Source organism: Dendropsophus ebraccatus, chromosome 3, assembly GCF_027789765.1.
Source record: "Dendropsophus ebraccatus isolate aDenEbr1 chromosome 3, aDenEbr1.pat, whole genome shotgun sequence".
NCBI classification, from domain to species: Eukaryota; Metazoa; Chordata; class Amphibia; order Anura; family Hylidae; genus Dendropsophus; species Dendropsophus ebraccatus.
Window position 1 is genome coordinate 57,564,392 of NC_091456.1, and position 24,075 is coordinate 57,588,466.

The 24,075-nt window shown below is 40.6% G+C and overlaps 1 protein-coding gene across 6 annotated transcripts in view; it reads right to left on the reverse strand.

The window, feature by feature from the left end:
- The window catches only part of PCSK5 (proprotein convertase subtilisin/kexin type 5), a 341,536-nt gene that overhangs the window by 230,065 nt on the left and 87,396 nt on the right, over positions 1–24,075 (reverse strand). For all 6 annotated transcript variants that reach the window (XR_011362133.1, XR_011362134.1, XR_011362132.1 and 3 more), the window contains exons 4-5: positions 18,204–18,347; positions 15,220–15,296 (exon numbers count right to left, since the gene is read on the reverse strand). Coding sequence is in view for 3 of the 6 variants with exons in the window: in XM_069961823.1 (XP_069817924.1) it covers positions 15,220–15,296; positions 18,204–18,347 (221 nt within the window). In the remaining 3 variants the exon portion in view is untranslated. The remainder of the gene's footprint in view (positions 1–15,219; positions 15,297–18,203; positions 18,348–24,075) is intronic.

Consider the following 24,075-nt stretch of genomic DNA (forward strand, 5'->3'; position numbering starts at 1 on the left):
TAGTGGGACATATAGCCCCAAATAGACACTTTACCATCACATTACTCTGAATTCGTACAGTAAAAATGTCTGAAAATCACAGAATCTGTACGAGAGTAAGCGCTCTTCTAGCATATGGTAGCGAAATTGGATAACAATTTGATTTCGTTATTTTATTGGACTTCAAAATGTGCGACATATAGCCCCAAATAGACACTTTACCATCACATTACTCCGAATCCGTACAGTAAAAATGTCTGAAAATCACAGAAACTGTACGAGAGTAAGCGCTCTTCTAGGATATGGTAGCGAAATTGGATAACAATTTGATTTCGTGATTTTATTAGACTTCAAATAGTGGGACATATAGCCCCAAATAGACACTTTACCATCACATTACTCCGAATCCGTACAGTAAAAATGTCTGAAAATCACAGAAACTGTACGAGAGTAAGCGCTCTTCTAGGATATGGTAGCGAAATTGGATAACAATTTGATTTCGTGATTTTATTAGACTTCAAATAGTGGGACATATAGCCCCAAATAGACACTTTACCATCACATTACTCCGAATCCGTACAGTAAAAATGTCTGAAAATCACAGAACCTGTACGAGAGTAAGCACTCTTCTAGGATATGGTAGCGAAATTGGATAACAATTTGATTTCGTGATTTTATTGGACTTCAAAATGTGCGACATATAGCCCCAAATAGACACTTTACCATCACATTACTCCGAATCCCTACAGTAAAAATGTCTGAAAATCACAGAACCTGTACGAGAGTAAGCGCTCTTCTAGGATATGGTAACGAGTTTGGAAAACAATTTGATTTTGTGATTTTATTGGACTTCAAATAGTGGGACATATAGCCCCAAATAGACACTTTACCATCTTATTACTCCGAATCCGTACAGTAAAAATGTCTGAAAATCACAGAAACTGTACGAGAGTAAGCGCTCTTCTAGAATATGGTAGCGAGATTGGATAACAATTTGATTTCGTGATTTTTTTTTACTTTAAAATGTGCGACATATAACCCCAAATAGACACTTTACCATCACATTACTCCGAATCCGTACAGTAAAAATGTCTGAAAATCACAGTACCTGTACGAGAGTAAGCGCTCTTCTAGGATATGGTAGCGAGATTGGATAACAATTTGATTTTGTGATTTTATTGGACTTCAAATAGTGGGACATATAGCCCCAAATAGACACTTTACCATCACATTACTCCGAATCCCTACAGTAAAAATGGTTCCTCTATGTCTAAGACAAATAAGAGAAATAAATTAAAATGAGCCTGGTTTTCAGGTGTTAAAAATTACATATAGTTAGAAAAAAAAAAAATATTCCTGGAGCTGAAGGGGTTAACAGTATATGAATTAAACTGTGGTGGATGTGTAGGGGTTAAAAGTGGATGAATTGAAGTGTTGTGGATCTAAAGGGGTTAACAGTGGATGAATTAGATTGTAGTGGATGTGAAGAGGTTAACAGTGGGGTAATTGAACAGTTGTGGATCTGAGGGGTTAACAGTGGGTGAATGGACCTGAAGGGGTTAACAGTTGGCATTCTTTAGTAAGTCTCACATGTAGGTGTCACCCTATGATCTTCCTGGCACATTCTGGAGCCTGGAACTAACTAGTCCTGGCTATTACCGTAAAACATGGTATATAGGAGCACTGTAATTCCTAGTGCTGATAGTGTGACTCCATTTCAGTGAAGTGCTGATAGCGTGACTGCAGTGCCATCAGGCCCTGAGCAGTACATGATGGAGGTGGGTGCTGAATCACACAGTATCCTGTATGATAAAGTACCCCCATATCTCTCCTCTGCTCTACTACTACCCCCAATACTACTCCTAATACTGCCCTACTACTACCCCCAATACTACTCCTAATACTGCCCTACTACTACCCCCAATACTACTCCTAATACTGCCCTACTATTACCCCCAATAGTGCCCTACTACTACCCCAATACTACTCCTAATACTGCCCTACTACTACCCCCAATACTACTCCTAATATTGCTCTACTACTACCCCCAATAGTGCCCTACTACTACCACCATCAATACTACTCCTAAAACTGCTCTACTACCCCCAATAGTGCCCTACTATTACCCCCAATACTACTCCTAATACTGCCCTACTACTACCCCCAATAGTGCCTTACTACTACCCCAATACTACTCCTAATATTGCTCTACTACTACCCCCAATAGTGCCCTACTATTACCCCCAATACTACTCCTAATACTGCCCTACTACTACCCCCAATAGTGCCATACTATTACCCCCAATACTACTCCTAATACTGCTCTACTACTACCCTCAATACTACTCCTAATACTGCTCTACTACTACCCCCAATAGTGCCCTACTACTGCCACCATCAATACTACTCCTAATACTGCTCTACTACTACCCCCAATAGTGCCCTACTATTACCACCATCAATACTACTCCTAATACTGCTCTACTACCCCCAATAGTGCCCTACTACTACCCCAATACTACTCCTAATACTGCCCTACTACTACCCCCAATAGTGCCCTACTATTACCCCCAATACTACTCCAAATACTGCTCTACTACCCCCAATACTGCCCTACTACTACCCCCAATACTACTCCCAATACTGCTCTACTACTACCACAAATACTGCCCTACTACTACCCCAATACTACTCCTAATACTGCTCTACTACTACTCCCAATACTGCCCTACTACTACTCCTAATACTGCTCTACTACTACCCCCAATACTGCTCTACTACTACCCCCATACTGCCCTACTACTACCCCCAATACTACTCCTAATACTGCTCTACTACTACCCCCAATACTGCTCTACTACTACCCCCAATACTGCTATACTACTACCCCCATACTGCCCTACTACTACCCCCAATACTACTCCTAATACTGCTCTACTACTACCCCAATACTGCTCTACTACTACCCTCAATACTGCTCTACTACTACTACTCCCAATACTACTCTACTACTACCCCTAATACTGCTCTACTACTACCCCCAATACTGCTCTACTACTACCCCCAATACTGCTCTACTACCATTGCTATTATTACCTCCACTCCTGATACTACTACTACTCCCAAAACTGCTACTCCCCTTATCTACTACTACACCCCTCATCTTATATGCTTCTACTATTGCTACACCCCTTATCCACTATGCCTATACTACTACACCCATCAAAAAATAAATAAAAAAAATCGAGAAAAGAAAAAACGAGATTTTATTTTTTGCCCACATCACCCCAGCCCTAGGAGATGCTATGTGCTGGGGGCGGGGAGGCATTTAACTATCAGTGGAGATGCTATCTGCTGAGGGGGAAACTATCAGTGGAGATGCTATGTGCTGGGGGGGGGGGGGGGAACAGGGGAGATGCTATGTGCTGGGGGGGGGTAACTATCAGGGGAGCTGCTATCTGCTGAGGGGGCAACTATCAGGGGGCTAGCTAACAGGTGTAAAACCTACAGTGAGATGCCTCCTATATTGGTGGATACTACATACTGGGTGGTGGAGGTAACTACCAGGAGAATTACCTACAGAGGGATACTGACTATATGTACTATGGAGGCACAGAGGGACCTATCTACTATATAGGGCACAGAGGGGTCTTATTTAAGGTCACAGAAGATCCACCCCACCTCGAGCAGCGCGCCAACCGCTGACAAAAAAGTATCGGGACCTTAAATTGCTGCTACAATGTTTTAGCATTTGGGGCCCCACCTTCAACTTTGCCCAGGGCCACATTTTGTCTAAAACCGGCCCTGTATTTGCGCGATAACGATCTAATTCGAACGATAATCGTACATGTAAACGCAGCGAACGATCATACGACGAACGATACATTGCGCATTTTGAACTTTCAACATGTTATCAAATGGTCGTTCGTAAAAAATTCGCAAATCGTTCCGTGTGAACAGTCGTTCGCCGATTTAACCAATGTGTGAGATAGGCTTAAGCGTTCGCAAAATGATTGCACAACGAATTTTCCGTACGATATATCGTACCGTCTAAACGCTGCTCGTTATGAAAAAAAAAATCGTTACTCCGACATCGTTAATCGTACGATCGGGCCAATTATCGTTACGTGTAAACGGACCATTAGACAATGCGATTTGGGGCTATCAGGCACAGTTTGAATTAAGGCACCACAGCTTAAAAAACAACATGGTCAGAACACAAATTTATAAATACTATTCTGAAAAGTTGATTTCTAAACCTATTGTTTTTCCATAGATGAAGCATAGTATCCCTGTATCCCTGATACAGTTACGTTACTAGGTTCCCTGGAGAAACACATTTATCCCGGATATAATAACTTCTGACACAAGATGAATCAGACAGTGAACAAATAAAATCAATGTGAGGCTAATGCAGTGTAAAACTACAGTGAATGACAGGGCATTTCTTACAGCAATTGAGTGTGTGTTCTGCTCTCCCCTATTAAGATTACACATTCATCTTGAAGTGTAATGTAGTGGACGGCACAGCAGAGCGGAGCTAGTCATCTTTGAATCACTTTAGTATCAATCTAGACTCATGTACGGTTCATTCTACAATTCTTGTGTTTTAAGAGGGATATAACAAAAGACAACTAAAAGACAAAGGAAACCTAACAATAGTCACTATGAAAAATTCTTACCCCAAAATGTACAGAGAAAATAATGCACTTTTTTGGAGTGAGTTCATATTTTATGATTTCTGTTTCGCTGGGGTGTTCAGGCTCCGGAAAACAGAAATAAATGTGGCCCATTGACTTCAGTGGGACACAAAAGGTCCCACTGCCACCGATTTGACTCCACTGTGTTTGTGGTCGCCCAACACGCACCTAATGTTTGTGAATGGTGTTTCATTGTGACTGCAATGCAACAGTTGCAGAAAAATCCATCCTTGAGAGACTTTTGGGTGCAAGTCAAACACACCTTTGCTACAATGAAGATCAATGCAAGTCACATGCCATTTTCGATTTGGTTATTTTGTTCACAGCCAAATATGTTCATGCAACTTAGATGAGATCTGCTGTCAAATAACCAAAGTCACCACGTAACCCTAGGCTTATGCTACAGTATATTCACACTGTATGGCTAAGCCATTTTCCCATCACGAAAATTACTGTAGTCAATTGACAATGATGGACGCAAATAATGTGCATGATCATTGTTTGCGGCCGTCATTGACAAAAGAAATCCCACAAAATCCCGTTGTGGGATCATAGCCTAAAACCACATGTTTTGTTAACTAATAAAATAATAAGCATGTTTATTACTTGCAGCCATTAGTGAGAAATAATGTCCAGAATAACAAAAAACTGCTGTAAAACATAAAAAAAAAAAACAGCTGTATATTCCCTGCCATGTTAGCCTAAACCAGTGCAAATACATTAGAACTTGTACTTAAGGTTGATGAATATCCAATAAATTATAATTATGAACTGGTTTTAAATGTAATCAGAATTGCTGAAGTGTGCCCCATTTATCTTGTTAAACTGGAGAGAACGTCTGCTGAACCTGTCTTCTTTCTTTCATTGTGATTAAATGCCAAAACTATTAGCTAGTCACGTCAAGCGGAGGACAGAGAAATGAAATGGTCAGGATAGCACCGGCAAATGTAATCCTCTACTGAATGAATGTGTTAGAGTTCCTGACAGCAGTTCTGTTTTAGCTAGGTTGATATCACTTAGAGCTATACATTATGACTGACAACATGGAATAACTCCTCCAATGTATACATAAAAGAAACAAGTTACAAATATGGTAAATTAACATATTAAAGCTACACAATTAAGTTTAACCACATTACGGCTCTTGACTGGCCTACAGGGGAGAAGGTGAATGACTTGGTTAGAGTGGTCCCCCTCTCATGTCTAGTTTTAGCAGTCAATTACTGTGTCTATGTGGCTGACATGCCAAGCTATCGTCCCACTTGTGTCCTGTGTCAGGTCAGTGACAGGCCCATTGTCTCTCATCCCGTGCCTCCCTTGTGAACCCATGTCAGGTGCACCCCTTTCCCTTCTTGCAGCAGGCATCCTTTTCACCCGAACATACTACAATGCCATTCAAAAGTACAACTGATTCCACAAAAAACAAGCCTCCATAAGGATCTGTGAACAGGAAAATAAAAAGAGTAATGGCTTCTAAGTAATGGAAAAAAGTCCGGGCATGTGAAAAATTTTATAAAACCCAGGTGCAGGGAAGAACATAACAAACTATCCCAACTCACCTCTCCCCATGCCTATACAGAGCTGCATCACCGCTCTGGGACCCCCGCCAGGACCCCCTTTTTTTATTGGCTCCCCAGCAGCAGACACGTATACACAACCATGATGATCAGCGCAACATTATTCTAGTGCCCTGATGCCATTCAAATCCTGCTGGTGCCCACATGACCTCTTCTCTGGCTGTCCCGCATCTACAGAGGCCAGAAGTCAGTGTCTTCTATGCATATCTATGAAAGCATTCTCATAAAGACGCACGGCAGAAACTGCTTTCTGGTCTTCAAAAGTCCTGGAGAATCAAGGGGGTCAGAGGAGATGTGACGTAGGCGCCAGCAGAATCTGAATGGCTTATCAGCACCAAAACAATGCAGGGAAAGCGATCATCATGGGTGAGTATACGTGTCAGCCTGAAGCTTGGGGAGCCAATTAAAAAAAGGGGAGTGCTTCTTTAAAATTAATTACATCTTGGTGATCCCATGGTCATTGCCACTGTGCCCATTTGATCACTGGTGGAAAGAACCTGTGTTTTTGTGGAAAAGACCTAAAAGTCATTAGGGCAATAAGTTAATATACAGAAACAGTGAGGTGGGCCCCTATGCTTAATAACCTGCACTTAAATGGGGCCACACTGCTGTTATCTGCACAGCTGGGTGACCAAGCACTGGAAATAGTTGATGTTCATGAACAAAGTTTGTAAACAAAGCCTATGGGATACATAAAAAAAAGGCTAGTCTCCAAACCCTAGCTCAGAGACAACGGAAAATTAGAGATGAAACCTATAGAAGGGACTACTGGTGACTGCCATATACAAGTTATAAAACGGACAGAAATAGTGCTACCTCTTATGTACACACATCACAGCCTATGTGGAAAGTTTGTTACAACGTTACAACACTATTTGACTTATAAGCTACATTACATAATAAGTATAAGAAATCTCCCCTGTGATATAGATGTAAAATACAGACAGCAAGAAAATTTTAAATTGCTGCTGACAAGCCACATGGGAAGCAGACTGCAGATTATTAGAGAAAATGATTCACCTAATTTCCCTATGTCTACAGCAGAATAAATGTGCTGAAATAATAATGAAGAGGGATTGTGGACATGCAGAAAAAAAAATCTTCCACTTCATGTAAGTAGGTACCACTTGAACTGCTATGGGCTCAAGCAGTTTCTTTACGCACACTACACCAAGTACTCAGAACAAGTACTAAAATATAAAAAGAAGGGCACTGGTTATTCCTAGACAAATCCCAGTTAGTGTTCAGTTTATACTAAAATATTTTATTCTGAATGTATAGTTAACATTGTTATTCACCTATGTGGCATCAGACAGGCATAATCAGGGACAGCTCTGTTATAAAATGAACTGAATATTTTTAGGTAAAAAATCACTGGAATCACTGCAAGTTACAGGGTGCTGAGGAGTGCCGCCCAAAGGTGCCAGGTAGAAACAGAGTAGTATGCCTTAAAGGGGAACTCCGGATAAGAAAAACTTGTTCTCTATTAAAAGTACATTAAAAGTTAAATATATGTGTTTATACAATGTATTACCGTTTCTGTACGGTTCTGCCATACTGGTAGCTGATAGAAATCCAGGAAGTGAAGAAAAATGGCCTCTGTGCAAATCCACATTGTCTCCTGCTCCTTCTGCTCTCCCCCGTTAGGAGACAAATCTTCCATGCCTCTGTCTCACATTGTGTGTGTTTGCTGAGATCAGGCTGATGATGCAGACAGGGGGCAGGGCGTGATGTCACAGGAGGCTTGGCTGGATCCCCCAATACCCTGAGTGATTCACCATCTCTAACCAGACAGAAGCAGGTGCTGCACTGATTTCTCTAATTGTGCAGAAGTGTGCAGTGAAATTAGGGCTGTGTTCACACATGTTGGAGTGTCATTGCAGTACTGCAGCGTATTCACAAAAATGATGCAGTAACAAGTAATTGATGCTAAACGGCAGAGAGGATTCAAAATTCAAAAAGTTCTTTACTTTATTCCAATATCAGCGTTACAGGTAGAGAATACAGCGTGCTGTGTGTTGTTATAGGTAGAGAATACAGCGTGCTGTGTGGTGTTACAGGTAGAGAATACAGCATGCTGTGTGGTGTTACAGGGAGAGAATACAGTGTGCTGTGTGGTGTTACAGGTAGAGAATACAGCGTGCTGTGTGGTGTTACAGGTAGAGAATACAGTGTTCTGTGTGGTGTTACAGGTAGAGAATACAGCGTGCTGTGTGGTGTTACAGGTGGAGAATACAGTGTGCTGTGTGGTGTTACAGGTAGAGAATACAGTGCTCTGTGTGGTGTTACAGGTAGTAACTGTGTGCTGTGTGGGTGTTACAGGTAGAGAATACAGTATGCTGTCTTTGTTACAGGTAGAGAATACAGCGTGCTGTGTGGTGTTACAGGTAGAGAATACAGCGTGCTGTGTGGTGTTACAGGTAGAGAATACAGCGTGCTGTGTGGTGTTACAGGTAGAGAATACAGCGTGCTGTGTGGTGATACAGGTAGAGAATACAGCGTGCGGTGTGGTGTTACAGGTAAAGAATACAGCGTGCTGTGTGGTGTTATAGGTAGAGAATACAGCGTGCTGTGTGGTGTTACAGGTAGAGAATACAGCGTACTGTGTGGTGTTACAGGTAGAGAATACAGCATGCTGTGTGGTGTTACAGGTAGAGAATACAGTGTGCTGTGTGGTGTCACAGGTAGAGAATACAGTGCGCTGTGTGGTGTTACAGGTAGAGAATACAGCGTGCTGTGTGGTGTTACAGGTAGAGAATACAGCGCGCTGTGTGGTGTTACAGGTAGAGAATACAGCGTGCTGTGTGGGTGGGACCACAATGAAATCATAAATTACTGCAAATAATTCAGTAACACAATAAAACTGCAATGTGTGAACACAGCCTAGATGTCCTGCAACAGCTTTGGGCGGGGAATAGGCAGGGTGGAGGACTGTGATGAACAGCTGAGGGAAAGCATTGCATTCTGGAACCTGTAGTACTGTGTACAACTGATAAACCAGGAAGTACAGAAACACAAAACAGAGCAAAATCCCCCAAAACAAATGGATTTTTGGTAGCTTCAAAACTGGAATAGATAGGTAAGTAATGCTTTATGCTTCTGCAGAAGTTTCATTTTTTTAACCTCTAACTGGAGTTCCCCTTTAATAGACCTCAGGGTGAGAAGTCTGGCTTTAAGAGGCTTTTCTGGTTTTACCATGAATAGACTGGGATGCAGGTGCCGCAGTCCCTTTTTTGAACTGCGACCCGGTTCACTCGCATGGCACGGCCCACCCCCAGTGGGAGAAAACCCCCTCTGATACGCTTCTATTGATTCTCAGCAGAGAAGAAGGTGATTTCACAGCTAATGGTCACTGTGGGCACATCTTATATGAGCCTCTTATCCTCAACCAAGTATATATAGCATATGGGGTGATTCCTGCCACCTTCTTCAGCCATTGGCTTTTTGCGCTGATCTCTTAGTAGTGTAAACAGCTCTGTGTCTCACGTCTGAATGTAGCAGCACTGTCTATATCAATCTGAGCAGGAAAACCCAGCACAATCTTTAGCAAATACATTTTATGCAGACAAGTAATTGTATATACTTCCACAACTATGGCCCCCTATGTGTGTGCAACTGGTGAGAACCCTCAGGCTCCTAACTACCTTCTACGCACTAAAGACATCAATAACAAATGTTACTTTCAGGCTCAAAGAGGATTCACAGAAAAACAAGCTTTAGATTTTTCTTTTTATAAAGACATTTACAGAACACAAAAACCGAATGTTATGACCGCCTGCTGCATCCTGCCATACTATGTTACTATTTTACTGTTTACAATCTCTTTAAACGTGTTCGGCCATTTCTATCGTAGATATATTTCTCTAATGGCCCAGATAATGTTACAGATTATGCAGGCCCTTCTCCTTAAAACCAGCCAAGATCTAATGCGTACTCCTGCCATCTGTGCATTCCACAAATCTATAGCTAATGTAATGAAAACACTTTATGCTCAAAAACAACACACAGCTATCTAAATGTTACACCGCAATAGATAACAGTTGTGAAATACAAGAGGGAATGATTTGTGTTTGAAAGCAAAAGGAAAAAAAGTAATGAAACCACATGAAGAACGTCAGGAAACTCAGCTAGGGTCAAGTCCAGAAAATTCCGCCTTCCATATGTGATGTGAAATACTAGAATTAATGAGAACCAGAGGTTTCACGAAAAGCGCACTTTACTGGCCATGCCAAAACCACATATGAGGGATTACTATCAATGGTCATCATTACATATAGCACAGCACAAAGGCTAAATGCTTTACATAGCAGAGATGACTTCATCCACAGCTGACTGTTGTCTCCAGTTCAGGAGAGTAAAATTCCAGTATTTGCCTGTACCACTGACAAGGTCCGTTCTTCTCCTGCCAAGTTGTAGGAAATTAGCGTACACTTTTGGCTATGCAGCGAAATACCATAGTAGTTGAAGGAATCATTGTCACACCCAGGATTACAGCACATGTCCCAGAGTGACTTACTGGTAGTGCACATAACTTTTATGCTTTGCTAGCAAATATTCTTAGAGTTTTCTCTAAGAGGTCAAGTCTGTTTACAGCAACAACAGATCATCAATTACAAATAGGTATAAAAAGGCTAGGTTCACATTTGCTCTAGAGCTCCTTTTGGGACCTCCACTCTTCCAGTCCACAACAAACACCAACAGATTCCAATGGGTTCTAGACAGATCTCATTCAATAAGGGTCCATTGGGTTTGTGTCTGGTGTTGTTTAGCAGGATTTGTCTGGAGTTCACATTTGTACTGGAGTTTTGTGAACCATGACTGATATATAGAGAACCCTCCCAAAAGATAATCCCCTTATTCAGACAGAATTTCATGTGGCCTTTTTTTCAGTCCACCATACATTATGCGTAGACCATCCCCATCCCCGATTTCAATGCAGTGGTCATCTCAAAGAAGGTTCACTGTACAATTGTCTTTATCATGCTTTAATGTTAAAACGTTTCACTGAGTGTTCAGTGTTCTTCCTTAAAGCGATTTTAACATCAGTAGACTGGTGCTGACACAGGGATGCTGGTGCCGTGGCTCTTTTTTCGTAACCGCTGCCTAGTTCCCATGCACGGTGCTGGTCTATTCCTGGTTATCGTCCCAGCCTGAAGCACTGAATCAATTAGAATTAATGCAGTTGCATCCCAGAGGGGTGGAGGTTTCCTCCCAATGGAGGTGGGCCAGTCTACCTCCAGTGCTTCAGGCCGGGCCATTGACTGGGAATAGACTGGCGCCATGCACAGGAACTTGGCCACATTCAATAAAAGACCTGTGCCACCGGCATCCCTGTGCCGGTCTATTAATGTACATTCAGTTTAACCCTTACAGGTGAGTTTTGAACTACTCTACTCTAGGGTTGCCCATTACCCTGGGCGATCAGTAGGAGCAAATGAGCGCCGACCTGTATTATTTACTACAACTCAGGTGCCTTGGATTCGTTTTACATGTATGTACATGTATGGGGTTAGTGGCTTAAATCTTTTGTGACTGGCTGTCTTGTATGTCTCAACTAGAAAACTATGGAAGAAAAAATATAGTGCTCTATAAAAGCCATAGAAAGTGAAAGCCCAAGTTGCCAATATGTGCCAGTTACAATGACTTTTTATGCAGTGCATTCTGCTATACTGGTACTATCCTTACATGAACCACCCGCTGTGATGTACGCTTCCCAGAATTTCTTAGCGTATGGCTAACCTCATTGATTTGCTAACTGGATTTTTAGCTGGACTTTGGAATGGAGACAAGTGACAAATTGGCTGTGCAGCTAATTTCAACCAGCTTTATTGCCCAGATGTTCTGGGAGCAGATCAGTAATGTCCCACATCATCACGCTAACACAACATTCAATACATAACCCAACTTTACATTAGCAGGTGGCTGGTTCCAAAATAATAAGAAAAACTGCAATGCATAATAGAGCGTTTACAGGTCACATGAGGCTGAGGACATTTATATGTGGATTAATGTTACAGAGCAGGAGACACAGTGAAAGTGACATAGTGTATACATTAGCATCACAGATATATGACACTTTAGAATATGTAGTCACATGCAGGTGGTGCTGTGTTTTAGTCAGTGTGACATCAAAAACAAAAAATTAGCGAAAAAGGTTAAACAGATGTCAACTCCATTTTTGTCATAACATATAAATATAAAGCAAATAATACAATTCTGCTCAGCTTATAGGCTATGTTCACACACCGTAAAATCAAGGTAAAATATGGTCGTAATTTTAAAATAAAAATACATCTCTATTTTTAATTTAAAGCAGTCAATTTTTAAAATTTGTCAGTCAGCAAGGGTAGGGGGAAACACAATAAACAATCACTACTTACCTGTTTCCATGCCTTACGAAGTGCCCCATCAAAAGCTCTGGGACCTCTGCCGGAAGGCACTTTTCCTCGAATTTCGATGTCACCATGACAATGTAATGTGCAGCCGCTGCCGCACATTACACTGTGTGAACAGCTATTATTTCTGGATGCTTTTCACTGAACAGAATCCGCAAATAATAGGCAGGTATATTATTTTAACACCCGTACTAAAGAACAGGCTTTAACATAATGATATGTGAACACAGTTGACTTCAATGCAATGCCGCCCCTGCAGTAGAGTACGGATGCACATTCCACTGCAATCAGCATCCGTTCTTTACTGAAAAATTACGTAGTGTGAACACAGCCTATTAATGTTTTTTATAATATAGTCCTATTTTTCATCTGTTTTCACTTAAAATAACAGTAGTACTTTCTTTTTATCATATTGTGTGTGACCCTAGCCTTACAATGCACTATTGATATTAATCCTGTTGAAATTTGCCAACGCTTTTAAATCAAGTTTTTATGTTAAACAACATTTTTTTTCTAACTTTCTATTACTATTTATATTAAATCATTCTGAAAGCTTGCAGTTTTTACTCTGAAGCTAGGTTCACACACAAAAAAATAAAAGCTAAATACGTAATTTTTAGTGAAAATAAAACTATGTTCTAACAGATGAACAAAAATGGCCGGATTTTAAAGAAGCAGGTGGTAAATAATGAGCATATTTAGTTGTAATCAATTATGCCCATTATTCTATATGGTGTGTGCACCTCCATTTTCCCATTGATTTCAATGGACTGCATTATTATAGTGAAAATACTTTTATATTTCACCTTTACTTCATGGCGTGTTTACACAGCCTAAGTATATTCTAAAATATCACTTCTTAGTGGAAGGGAGTGAGCTGTGAAAAAGTATGGATCAATTCACTGTAACCTAAATTACTAGTTTAATTCTATCTTATTTTTTAAAACCTAAAAAATAACACTTTGCAGTTTGTTCATCACATAGATGCATCATCAGAGACTCGTGATCAAACCCAGACAGATTGTTTTGATTTTTCTGATAATAACATAGGAAGGCAACATGAATCATTATGAGAAAGACCACGGTTGACACTTCAAAGCTCCTGGAAATTAACATTGTCTCACAGGCACAGCCATAAGTACAATTAAAAGACTCACGCTGTCGGATGTCAAATAGAAAACAAACGTGATGCAATTGATGGATACATTTAGAGTCTGCACAGCTTAAAAGCAGAATTAAAAACAATTCTAACACTTAGCTTGTAATTCATGCTTCTTGGAGCTACATTTTCCACTTAAAAAAGCCACCGGTAAATTGTGAGCCCTGTAGCAGCCTTTTCAGTTAACCAGTTTAAGGCTTCTGTCACACGCACCAATTTTTTAAAGCTGCCAGTGCAGTTTTTGAGTCAAAACAGTAAAAATAGAATATTCACAAGACTATGTAAAACTATATAAAAAATTGGCGTAAGAAAAAAAAAATGGATTGTCCATCACAAAATTATTGCTTTTATTAACATATTTTTTTTTTTACTTTGTGTGAGCATAGTCTGAAACCAAAAATTAAAAAAACAAGGTGAAATATGGACATAATTTAAAACCGACTGTAAAAGGAGTTGAGAAAACCTGCAATGTTTTTTTTTTCTTTTGGCCCATTACAGCTATATGAAATTTGCTTAAAAGAGAACTCCAGCTAAAAGTAAAAATTCAAGATGGGCAGGGGAAGGTGGGAACATAATAAACAAGTTATACTTACCTGTCCCCATGCCCCCATAGCGCAGCGCCACCAGCTCGATCTTAGCCTCCAGTTTTCTTCTAGTTTCTGTGTCATCACAACCCGGCATGAACTAGCTGCTCAGCCAGTCAGTGACTGCACAGGTGACCCACCTAAGGCAATGATTGGCTGAGCAGTAGTTATAATAGGCTGGCGGGTAACTGTGTGGTGGCACCGCACTGCACCAAATGGATGGTAAGGGCGAAAATTTTTATTAAAGTCCTGTATTGTCACCCAAAAGTTATACAAATCACCAATATACACTTATTATGGGAAATGCTTATAAAATGCTTTTTTCCCTGCACTTACTACTGCATCAAGGCTTCACCTCCTGGATAACATGGTGATGTCAGGGAAAAAAGCACTTTATAAGCATTTCCCGTAATAAGTGTATATTGGTGATTTGTATAACTTTTGGGGGCAATACAATACTTTAATAAAAATTTTCAATGGACATCTCCTTTAAAGCAAGGGCTGCAGGGACATCGTTAGTGTTGCAGCCCTTGCTGCAAGATAATCGAGTCATGTAATAGGCTCAGTAAACGAGCAACGATCTAGCAGATTGGCACTCATTTACTATAGTGATCAGGCCATATAATACGGCCCTAAGTATCACTTTTTTATGTTCCCACCCACCCCTGCCCACCCTGGACAGAGTTCTCCTTTAATAATATTTTACTAAAAAGGTAAATGGATATGCGTTAGTATACGCCTAATGCCAAGTTACAGTATTTTTTTCTACTTTCTTCTAAGAAGAAAAAACAATGCATGGACTAAGGGATGGTTATTATTTCTTACTTGTTTTCATTGCTTGCATCATAGCGAGGCATAGGATCATAGTCGTTGCCATTGATATCAGTGCTGGCCAAAGCATCCTACATCCAGAAAAAGAAAAAGCATTAATAAGTCATTGGATCATTATTAAGCTGTCATCTCACGTGGCTCATACATGTCTAATGAGGTTTCACTGGGCATGTAAGTAGGTTAGCGTCTGTCTCCGTGCCGTAATGACAATCCCATGTCCTGTCTTGTAGGTCATTATGTACAGAAGACAAGGATGCCTATAGATAGAGCTTGAGAAACGTACAATATGAAAGGAATGGGGGAGGGGGCCATCCACTTAAATGACACACATTACAATGCTGTATAACTTTGTAATGTGTGTTATTTAGTGAAAAAATGTCTTACACCGCACTACCCTTTTAAGGGATATACAGTAATTCCATCTTTTACACTGCAAGTTTTCACAGGATAACACCAATATCTCAGGCACCAGTAGTGTCCTATCCTTAACTCTTGAAAAGAAGGAAGGATATCAGTTTTGGAGGCCTGTCGCCATCACTCGGGAGTCTATGAGCCCATACAGCCCATGAATACACATAAACAGAAGCAACACTTAACTCTATAGAGAGTGGACCTAACAGTGGTTGCAGTGACTGGCTAAGATTTTTACAAGTCTCTTTCTAAAGGATCTTAGGAAAGGTGCTGCATACTAAAGAAGGAAAACGGGTTTTGCCTTACCAAGTTTATAAGGGAAAGGCATAAAATGCTTTTTAACTTAGAATCCAATATACAGTTTATACGTGTAGCCTAATGGAAATACATAAGCATAAATTTATGCCCTTGAATACATTTCAAGTGGGTCATCTGAACACAAACAATTAGTTACGTCTGTACAGATTTATAGAACTTAACAGCATCCAAAATCTGTGAATTACACTAATCCCGCATTCATATTTCCACAGTGTTTTATAACCCGGAGTTGACACAGTTCATTTGCAAGTCGAGCCAAAATTGTTCCATAATTGCTCACAATTTTCACTTCCCCACTCTATTCCCATATGGATGTGAGCTCAAATGAAATAATTCTCCCTCGTGTTCAAGCAGCATTCTCAATTACAAGGCAACTTTCTAGAGAAGTGCGTACAAAATAGCTGACACATTTACTGCATCCAACAGCTGCATAACTTTATATGAAATCTCAAAGGGGCAATCGATTCGAGATTCACTGAAGTGGAAGCACCTCTCGTCAGGAACGATACCTGAGATTTGTTTCATTTTCTAACCTGTTGAGATTGTATCATTAACTACAGAAGAAAATACCCTCATTCCAATGCTGCTGGTAATGGACCAAAAACTCTACATGGTTAGATATGGCTACAATAAAGTGTTTTCTTCACTCATAGTAACTGTGCAGGCTTGAGTTGTTAACCCCTTAAGTTATACTAAAGGATCAGAAGGGGAAATGACATGAGATCCTGGGACAGAGCCTCATATTTCATACTAATAGGTACCTAATGCCTATTTCTATTACTCCCTGCTTCTATTGAAGAAACTTACAAATCTGGGCTAAGTGCTTTAACTATGCGGGATACACTATGTAAGGGGGAAATCTCAGAAACTATAAGTATACAGTAGAGACGCAGGTGAATAAACGCACATAGAGCAGGAAAGAAGGATAACAGGTGAAGTAAGGATGTATAGGTAGTTATCAGTGGGGCTGTGTGTTGTTTATATTGCGGCATGTCCAGACCAGCCGAACGTGGTCCAGTTGTGGACCTGCTGCGATTCTTTTTTGCATGTTTGTTTGTAATGTTTGTTATGTTTGTTTAAATGTCTTTCATATGTAATTGAATAATAATAATAATAATAATAATAAAGAAAATGGGGGGGGGGGAAAGAAACTTACAAATCTGATCTACTGATGGCAGAAAACCAAACTTTTTGGTCATAATGTATATTTTCTCTAATATATAGGTTAATAAACGAAAATATACACCTAACTTCTAGAGTATATTTACAGAAATGGAGTATACCATGGTGGAACTGTAAAAAAAAAAAAAAAAAAAAATCCAGATACGTCTAAAAGGATCAAAGGTGTAAAATCACAATGTAATTCACTATTTTAGAGTTATTGAACTGATATCCTAGTTATCCCACTCATGTGATCTGTGTAAAACATAAAAGATTGATATTAGAAATAGACATCATTGGACTAAGGTTTCTTGGAAAATTATATTAGGGTGTAAGTTACTTTAAAGAGGACCTTTCACCACTCCTGGCCGGTATGTTTTAGCAAATACATACAATACCCAATAACAATTCAGGAACACCTTTCTTATAGCTCTCTGTTGGGCCACTCCCCTGTTGTTATATAGAAATGTATGACTGAATATCCAACTGGGAGTTACCAGGTGGGGGGGGGTCCCTACCACACAGTCTGGCACTCTCAGCTGTGATTGGATAATGTCAGTGTAGGACACACCCTGCTACACCCCCAACCCCTAACACCCCTTATTCCACAGTCATTGTATTCATTTGCTAAAACAGACAGACCAGGAGTATTTACAGGTTCTCTTCAAAGTAATGATTGTTTTTTTGTTTTGTTTTTTATCAACAGTATATTATTTAATAAAAATGCACTTGTTCTCTGTAGCTGGGCAATGGGCCCTTAGAAATGTTTGCTCTGGTAGGCATCAGGTACTTCAAATGTCTGTCACTTAAAAAAAAAATAGACAAGTCTTAACCCAACCACTTTTCCCATATATTTTTAATGATTGGTGGAGACTAAACACCACAGAGGTTTTGGTCAGGATAAAACACAATACAACTCTGCAGCTTTGAGGTTTTCATGGAGACATCTATTTAGATAATGAATCCCAGGTGTAGCAAATGACAAACACACCTATGTCGTCTACATCATAGCTTATGACAATTAGAGGGCACAGATTTTTTTGCAATCATTTTGTGTTTCCGAGGTAAAACCATGTTAAAGAACTCACATAATTCTGCATCAGGTCCGGATGATTCCTTTCAATGCCATCATCTAGAATAGTAACTACCACATTTTTTCCAGTGTATCCTCGTTTCCAGGCTCCTACGATGTTCATGTCTGATTGACAGTGGTGGGCATTCTCACTGCAGTGCTGCAGGGAAAGAAGGAACAGCTTGTCACAATATTAACAGCTAGTTACGCAAAATATTATTTCAGTCCACAATAAAATCTGTTCATATTTCGAGCAGTACAGATATAAACTACAAAGTAACAAATAATTGACAGAATGGGATTTGGTAATTACACAGATACAGAATGACAAGATTATTTTGGTGAAAATCAATAAAATCTGCTAGCTATAATTAAAAACATAGAGGCTTCACCACAGACCCAGCTTTTATGCAAGGCTCAATTAACAATTGAAGGCGAGGAAAAAAAGGTAATTTTATTCAGTTTATTATGCAATAAATAACACTATAAAAGTACAGAATTAAGAAAAGTACAAACTACATTGAAACCAATGTAAACATTGAAGAGACGGTAGTTCTCAAATAAGCCACAATGCCCCCCAAACAACTGATCGATGGGGGGGTGACAGAAGTCAGCCTCCACCAATCTAATACTGACGGTCTATACTAAGCATAGGTACTCTATATGAAATGCCTGCATAACCTTAAAACCTTTATTTATCAACATATCATGTGCACATGATACATAGGGAGAGAAACTGTTGGAGATATGTTTGTTCCCTATGCAGCTCCATTATGAAAATTCTAAAAAAAAAAAAACATAATTAGTTAAGGGAGCATGCTTGTTCGAGTATAGTATTCACTTGAGTATCGGCTACTCAAAAGTACTCGATACTAGAGCCAGTACTGGGTGAAAAAGCTTGTTGAAAAGCTGCTGAGAATCCTTTCAACAAGCTTTAGGATGCCCCCACCCTCGAGTATTTAATCAGGTGACCCCCACTCAACAGAACGGAAAGTAACTAATCTAAAATCGACAGTCAGGCCCCCAGAGGATAATTCGTAAGGGTCGGGGATCGCGCCTACTGCATTATAGCGTCAGCTTTTTTAACAGTATATTAACCTAAAACAGCATATTTTCCTTTCAGTTTTGCTTTTGTAAATGAAAAATAGCAAAATTAGAAATACAATACGCTGTATGATTTAAATACATAGTAAAGCTATATAGTAAAGAAGCTAGCGGCTATAATGCAATAGGCGGAGATCATGTCTATTGCATTATAGTCGCCAGCTTCTTTACAGTACTGTATATTACCTTAAAACAGCATATTTTCATTCTAATTTCGCTATTTTTTGTTTACAAAAGCAAAACTGAAAAGAACATATGCTGTTTTACTGTAACTTAATACACTGTTTACTAACAATAATTAGTAAATAGGTTAAAGGGGTATTTCAATCTCAACTAACATAGTTAAACTTGTAGGGCAAGACGAGTTAAAACATTACTGTCATGTATAATAACTTTTCAAAGGTAACCAGTTTATCTGGATACACATACGTTTTCTGTACAACAGCAGTACTCCTATATAGAGGCTTGCATCCTCTTATGGCCATAAACCTCACTAATACTTGCTCAGACAAGATCTTAGGTTTCAGTATGGGCTGTATTAGACAGTCAGATTGCTCTCCATGTGTGCGCCAATCCAGGCGGTTGGCAATTGTCTAAGAAGCCTATTACATGACTCAGGCAGGGCCACACAAAAACACTGGACTGTTTGTTCGGCCCTTTACGTCTATCATCTGTCAACCAGGATCCTTAAACATGCTGGAAAGTTATAATCATTCGACGAACGAGCATTTAATTGTTCATTTGCTGATCACTGGACCTAATATACAGGGTAATATTGACCTGTGTGACCATTAATAGCCCTGCGGTTCAGGGAAGAAACAGAGTGCTGCACCTCACACCTATGGCTGATACTAGTGCCCCTAGGCTAAATAAAAAACACATCAGAATTTTGTGTATGAATTGATCAAGCCATACTGCCCCATGTACCTCGTGCCGGTATCTGATACACATCGGTCCCTACACTAAGTCCACACCGTGCCAGTCAGTGGCCACCAACCCCGCAGGCGTGCACAGCCAGGGAACGGGGGCCATGGGACGGCCCTGCGACCCCCATGCCACAGGACCAGACCCAAAAACACCACACCAGAACCCGGCCAGCACCGCCGGCGGAGAAGGTCGCCCCCAAGCAGCACAAGTCTGGATAAGATATTACACTCACCATAGCTGCAGCAAACAGAATGGGAAAAAACAGGAGGGATTAAAACCATGTGCACTCAGGTGTCTCCTGCTAATTGCGGTCATGTGGGTCTCACCAGGAGGAGTGCAAAACACGGAGAAAAGAGAGAAACGAAATGCGGTTCAGGGAAGAAACAGAGTGCTGCACCTCACACCTATGGCTGATACTAGTGCCCCTAGGCTAAATAAAAAACACATCAGAATTTTGTGTATGAATTGATCAAGCCATACTGCCCCATGTACCTCGTGCCGGTATCTGATACACATGGGTCCCTACACTAAGTCCACACCGTGCCAGTCAGTGGCCACCAACCCCGCAGGCGTGCACAGCCAGGGAACGGGGGCCATGGGACGGCCCACACTTGTGTTGCTTGGCGTCCACTTTTTCCGCTGGTGGCGCCTGCGGGGGCCCTTTAGGGTCTGGTCCTGTGACAATGGGGTTGCAGGGCCATTCCGTGGCCCCCCTTCTCTGCTTGCGCACGCTTTGCGGGGATTGTGGTCGCTGACCGGCACAGTGATGTTTTTTGGTTAGGGACTCATGTGTATCAGAAGACCTGCACGTGGTACATGAGGCAATATGGTTTGGCCAAATTATATACTAACTTCTGATGTTGGTTTTAAATGTAGCTGAATAAGCTTTCGTGTCAGCCATGGGTGCGATGTGCAGCCATTTCTGTCTTTTTGGCTTGTGCATATTTTATGTATTCTGTCCCTTTTTTCATTGTGGCTAGCACTCGTGCTTTGTAAGACCCATGTGATAAAAATTAGCAGGAAGCACCTGTGTACATAAGGGGAGGATCTCCTAGTATTCTCCCATTCTACCTGCAGAGGAATGGAGAGAGGTAAGAGCTTTTTCACACTTGTGTTGCTTGGCGTCCACTTTTTCCGCTGGTGGCGCCTGCGGGGCCTGGGGGGGCCCTTTAGGGTCTGGTCCTGTGACAATGGAGTTGCAGGGCCATTCCATGGCCCCCCTTCTCTGCTTGCGCACGCTTTGCGGGGATTGTGGTCGCTGACCGGCACAGTGATGTTTTTTGGTTAGGGACTCATGTGTATCAGAAGACCTGCACGTGGTACATGAGGCAATATGGTTTGGCCAAATTATATACTAACTTCTGATGTTGGTTTTAAATGTAGCTGAATAAGCTTTCGTGTCAGCCATGGGTGCGATGTGCAGCCATCTCTGTCTTTTTGGCTTGTGCATTAATAGCCCTGTGTACTAGGGCCCTAACCATGATCTTAGGAGGAGAAAAAGTTAAAGAAAAGTTTACTATATAGACACTGTGGAATCTTTATTCTCCAACAAACATTCCTCAAAGTATGTTGTATAGACTTTTTCATTAATAATTGTTTTCCACCAACACAACTGCTCCATAGATGTAATAGTCATGGTTTTGTGATAAACCATTACTTTTTTAGGATATTTATTTATACCCTATAGAAATAAAATGGGAGAACTTCTATAAAGGCAAGTGTCTTATTATCACATAAACAGGAAATGATAAAACTTGTACACTATGCTCAACTTCTCCGCTATGCTCTTATGTGGAGACAGATAGATTCAATTTAGCTCATTTACTTCAGATGGTCTTTGTTGGAGATGCAATTTAAACCAATGCAAACAAAGTGCTTGGATTTTATCTAGGTATATTTATTTCTACCGCTTTGGGCTTGCCAATTGTATCCCAGGCAGAAACATGTTCATTGCTTCATTTTTCTAGTCGGTGTACAAATGTAACCATAAACAATATGCCTTCGAGATCTACACCAGCATAAATATATACATTGCTTTTATTTGTGTTTCCAAAATGGACTCTTTATAAAGTGGAATGGACATATCTGTAAATCTATAGCTATGGTACAATTGGCTGTTACTTTGGCTGCACAATTACAGGAGCTACAAAGTTTTCTTTCTATGGAATACTATTAGAGAAGTCAAATAAAATTTTAAGCAGTCCATGAAAATTGATGAAACTGTAATTTATCTTAGTCCTAAAGTATGGCAACTCTCTAAATGGCCTCCTTGACATACTCCTTTTGTGACATTTTATTTTTTGACTAGGAAAAAAAAATGAAGAACTGCAGCCATGTTTCTGATGCTTCATGACTCATGACTTAATTTTCCTAAAAAGTGTCTTTTAGTACATTTTACATATTCTTCAATTTATCTCTATACAATTCATGTGACCCTTTGATGTCATGTGAGTAAAACAACTTTAATCGAAGATGGTGAAAAAATGTGACAGAAGAATAAACACAAAAAAATTGAACACATGGGGGGACATTTATCAAAGATACGCCCGAGGCGTAAGCCAGGGAGAAGCTGCAGATTCATCCCTTCTCCCTGGTGTACGCCTCCCATATGCCCCGCTCATGATGAGTGGGCGTGACGATATGGGGAGGAGGTGTGCGCCTCTTAGTGAATACTTCCGGGGAAAAGGGGGCAGGGCCTAATATAAATCCTCGTAACCCCCCCCCCCCCCCATGGAGCACACTTTGTTTTCTTAAAAAAAAAATTAAAAAAGTAGCTCATGTGAGGAAAGCAAAAACGCATTGTGGGTTTAGTGTTTGACTATAGACCAGGGATGGGGAACCTTCAGGCCTCCAGCTGTTGCAAAACTACAACTCTCATCATGAGTTACCATTACCCGTCCCTGCTATAGACTGTAGATGTTCCAACTAACATTTGACTGCAGTGTTTTTCACAAATGATCCAACAATATAATCTAATTTTAATTAAGGCTATGTTCACACTGCACTGCTGTTTCAATGCGTTACTGCATCATTACATCGCAACACTTAAAGGAGAAGTCTGGCAGGGAAGTAAGAAATCATTAAGGGCAGGGGGAGGATAAAAAACAAGTCATAGTCACCTGTCCCAGTGCCCACGCAAAGCCTTGTCCCGCTCCTGGACCCCGCCAGCTGTCTTCTCTGTGAGCTCCCCGTCGACTACATCATGACCTGGCTGATGGATGCCCCACTCAGCCAGTCAGTGACGGGGGCGGGACCCTGCTGCAGTCACTGATTGGCTGAGCAGGCTAAATCCCACCTGTCTGTGGCATGGAACCCAGGTTGTGATGTACCCAGAACCAGGGAAAAGATGACAGTGAGCGGAATCCAGGAGCTCTGAAATATGGTGCAGGGCGGGCACTGGGAGGTAGGCATAGTGTCTTTTTAATTTTCCCCCTCACCCCCTGCCCGTAATGATGCCCCCTTCCCCCCCACAGACTTTTCCTTTGATGATTTAATTGCAGTAGTGCATAATTTCATTTTGTTACTGCAATGCAACTCCAACGTGTGTGAACATAGCCTAAAGCTATTGTAGTCATTATGATGATTTAGAAGACTGCAGACTTCTCTGCTATTTCATCCAACCAATACATTTACTGTATACAATTCTATAAAACTATGATTGTCTTTATGTCAATACAGCTTACCATTGTATAAGGAAAGTTTTAACACTTTAGAATTTACTTTGTGTTTCAATTCCTCATCTTTTTCTAAACCTTTCTTTGCTGACGCTGAATAGGAATTCTTTTTTTTTTATCCATTAATTGAAAATCTGTATAGCCCTCATATATGTCACGGCTCAGAGTTTTCTACAATGTGTC